The sequence below is a fragment of the Carex rostrata genome, chromosome 17 (assembly GCF_964058835.1).
Source record: "Carex rostrata chromosome 17, lpCarRost1.2, whole genome shotgun sequence".
Taxonomy (NCBI): Eukaryota; Viridiplantae; Streptophyta; class Magnoliopsida; order Poales; family Cyperaceae; genus Carex; species Carex rostrata.
The window spans coordinates 2958204-2962476 of NC_135934.1; the positions used below are offsets into that span (position 1 = coordinate 2958204).

At 35.0% G+C, this 4273-nt stretch overlaps 1 protein-coding gene across 1 annotated transcript; it reads left to right on the forward strand.

The window, feature by feature from the left end:
* Positions 1-2302: 2302 nt before the first annotated feature.
* On the forward strand, positions 2303-3875 carry LOC144568564 (putative receptor-like protein kinase At3g47110). Its single transcript, XM_078318930.1, has 2 exons — positions 2303-3145; positions 3237-3875. The coding sequence occupies exons 1-2, from the start codon at positions 2434-2436 to the stop codon at positions 3629-3631; spliced, it is 1107 nt and encodes a 368-aa protein (XP_078175056.1). The 5' UTR covers positions 2303-2433; the 3' UTR covers positions 3632-3875.
* Positions 3876-4273: the final 398 nt, after the last annotated feature.

The window sequence follows — 4273 nt, forward strand, 5'->3', positions numbered from 1 at the left end:
TTCCAAGCACATATTAATATGGAGAACAAGATGAATGATTCAGAAAAATGTGTGTATTTCGGCCCATATGCTACCGAAAGCACATTAGCCTATATATATATATCTACACATATGTGTATGTATATGTACACATAGACACATATGTATATATAGACGTATACACACACGTGTGTGTATACACGTAGCATATATATATGTATATACACACATACACACGTGTGTGTGTACATGTACACACATGTGTACACATGTAGACACACGTGTACACACACACACATATGTATGGAGAGTGACTAATATGTTTTCGGTAGCATATGGGCTGAACTTATAAGCATATACCATCATATGCTTATGGAAGTAGAGTAGCCAACCTCATATATGTATATATAAATGTGTGTGTGTGTGTGTGTGTGTGTGTGTGTATAGAGAGAGAGAGAGAGTGACTAATGTGCATTCGTATGCATATGGCTCGATATGCATACAGTCTAAATTTGAAATTTCAAAATTCAAAACTTCAATCCGAACTGTTAATCTTGTTCTCCATATTAATATGTACTTGGAGACCAAATTTTACATATTTTGGAATTTTTTTACTATTTATTAAGCCACTTTGAAAATTATTAATCCAACGGTGGCTTAACAAAACAGTAAAATCAGCAGCCACTGTTAGATCAGTAATTTTCAAAGTGACTTAATAAATAGTAAAAAAATTCAGAAAAATGTAAAATTTGGTCTCCAAGCACATATTAATATGGAGAACAAGATGAACGGTTCGGATCAACGTTTTCCATTTTGAAATTTCAAATTTGGACCGTATGCATATCGGATCATATGCATACGAATGCACATTAGTCACTCTCTCTCTCTCTACATATATAGTAAGGCTACCATAGATTGCAATGCATAGGTATTTTTGTGCATTGGACTATAAATTATCGGATTCAAAGTTCAAATGACCGATCCAAACCGTTCATCTTGTTCTCCATATTAATATGTGTTTGGAGATCAAATTTTACATTTTTTTGAAATTTTGTACTATTTATTAAGCCACTTTGAAAATTGCTGACCTAACGGTAACAGTAAAATCAAAAGGCACTATTAAATTAGCGATTTTCAAAGTGGCTTAATAAATAATAAAAAAATTCCAAAAAAAAGTAAATTTTGGTCTCCAAACACATATTAATATGGAGAACAAGATGAACGGTTTGGATAGGTCATTTGGACTTTGAATCCGGTGATTTATAGTCCAATGCACAAAAATGCCTATGCATTACAATGTATGATAGCCTTGCTCTCTCTCTCTCTCTCTCTGTATATATATATATATACAGAGAGAGAGAGAGAACAAGATGAACGGTTTGGATTGGTCATTTGGATTTTGAATTTTATATTTATGGTCCAATGCACAAACCCCTCCATGCATTGCAATGCACCATAGCCCATCTCTCTCTCTCTCTCTCTCTCTCTCTGTATATATATATATATATATATATATATGAGGGATCCGATTACCACAATTTTGAGTTATCACAACCATTTTCTACATTTTCAAATTCCAATTCGTCGATCCAAACCGTTCAATGTGATCTCCACAATAAAATGTGCTTGCAGATCAAATTTTACATTTTTTTTGAATTTTTTTACTATTTATTAAGATGGCTACAAAATTCAATGGTTTGAATTTAACTAATTTTTGTAAAATACTTAATATATAGTAAAAAAATTCAAAAAAATGTAAAATTTGATCTGCAAGCACATTTTATTGTGGAGATCATGTTGAACAGTTTGGATCGACGATTTGGACTTTGAAAATGTAGAAAATAGTTATGGTAACTCAAAATTGTGGTAATCAGATACCTCCTCATATATGTATCTATACTTACATATACGTTTATATATATATGTATATATAGTGGATGAATTCGGTTTAAAGATATCATATAATATATTTTTTACTTTAACTAGTAATAGAGCAGGAATCTTGTAAATAAACTTTTTTATCAATATAATTGTCCTTCAAAAAAAGAAAGCACTATATCAATGAAAATAAATCTACCGTGATTCCAAAGAATCACAGGTACCTGCAATTTTAAATATGCTTTGTGTGTTGTGTAATTCCTACCCACTGTTTATATACCATTGAGTCTTGTCAAAAATAGATCGGACCAAATTGACTTACTATGGTCAGTCAACTCAATAAGTGTACGTAATTTACTCTTTTATATATTGACTTGTGTTTCTCTCTATAAAATGAAAACTGGTATCCAGTGTCAGTGCATCCACAGAAACTTACTCAGAAACACTTGAAAAAAGACCTCACAATATAATTAATGATGTGTCCCATGAATCTTCTCCTTTCCATGTATTCTTCTAGCTGCCTGCCATCATGCGCTTTTTAAGTAACCAACAACTTGGTACCAGATCGAAGCATCGATGCGCTCCTCTGAAATGGTGGTTATCATCAATGCCGTCATCACATTTGATGTTTTCATGTGTTTCTGCCTTGTTGTCATCATTCTATACCAACTGAGAAGGACTAAGAGGATCGGCAATTTGCATACACCGGCTTCATTCAAGAATGGGAGGTACAAGAAGGTATCATATGCTGATATTGCAAAAGCAACTGTCGGTTTCTCCTCGAAAAATTTGGTTGGTTCAGGGTGCTTTGGTTCTGTTTACAAGGGAATGCTAGATAACAAAGCAGTAGCTATCAAGGTTTTCGACCTTGAGCAGCATGAAGCTCCGAGGAGCTTCAATTCTGAATGCAAACCTTTGAGAAACATGAGGCACAAAAATCTAGTCAGTGTCTTCACTTCGTGCTCCTCGCTAGATTTTAAAGGGAATGAATTTAAATCTCTACTTTTCGAATACATCCCAAATGTTAGCCTTGACGAGGGAATACACCCGAAATCCCCAGGAAAGAAGCTGAGTTTAGCTGATGGAATATATATAGCTATGGATGTTGCTTCTGATCCAATGGTCCATCGTGACATTAAACCAAGCAGCATACTTATTGACACCAACATGACCGCACTTGTCAGTGATTTTGGTCTCACAAGGTTCTTGGTTGCTTCGCACTCCACCTCTGCCGAGGTGTCATCAACCTTGCATGGACTGAAAGGAACTATTGGCTATATACCACCAGGTAAATTAACAAACTTCGAGTCTCACTTCTCAATTTTCCACAATTGTTTTCTTTTTTATGTAATGTTGCTGTATTTCAATATTTACTGTAGAGTATGCATCGGGTAGCGCCATCTCCGTGCGAGGTGATGCATATAGCTATGGAATTGTTCTGTTGGAGATGTTGACTGGAAAGAGGCCGACAGATGCGATATTCAGAGATGGATTCAACATTCATGCGTATGTTTCCAATGCATTCCCGGAAAAGATTATTGAGATCCTAAATCCTAGCATGTTTGAAGAGTTGAAATGCCTTGAAAGCAATCTAGGAAATGGCAATGACCTTCTGAACATGGTAATGGAGAAGTGCATAATTCCGCTCGTTCGTGTCAGCCTCGCTTGTTCTAAGGAAGCGCCAAAAGATCGGATGAGAATGGTAGATGTCACGGTCGAACTCTCAAAGATTAAACAAAACCCATACCTAGGAAGCATATCATTGGTGTTTTAGTTAGCAGTGTGAAGGGAGTTAGTAAACTAGTAAATTATGTGAACAATGTGCCACTTAAACATTGCAACTTGAATAGCAATTGCAATTAATTAGCTGGGCTAGAGTTTGCAGATTCAAACCCAATTAAAATCTAGCCCACTTATATTGGCTTCTACGAAACCCAATTATTGAGATTTTTGTGAAAGTATCATGGGTTTGGTTCAGAGGCCCTGGTTAATTTGGATTCTCACAAAAGGCAAAAAACCAATATAGTTTTCAAATGGGTTCAAAAGTAGGTCGTTTATATTCTACCAGTTGGGTACACTTCATCAGATAACAGATGTTTTTCAGTTAGTGCAAAAATCAGTTTATGCAAGGTGGTAACAAAAATTACGCTAGACTAATTGAAACGAATAACTAATTTTTTTTTTTTTTTTTTTTTTTTTTTTAAATCGATGTTTCAGACAAACGCTTTTAATTGTACCGATCACTCCTAATCAATCAATCGGTCAGCGAGAATATCGTTGTGATTCTCTGCGGTAAAAACTTAGGGGTGTCAATGGCACCCTTTTATTCTTTTATCCAATCCGTACCGTATTCGATAAGACGAGTATGGATAAGATTTTTTTTTTCGTAAGATTCTTTTATCCAACCCTGATGCTT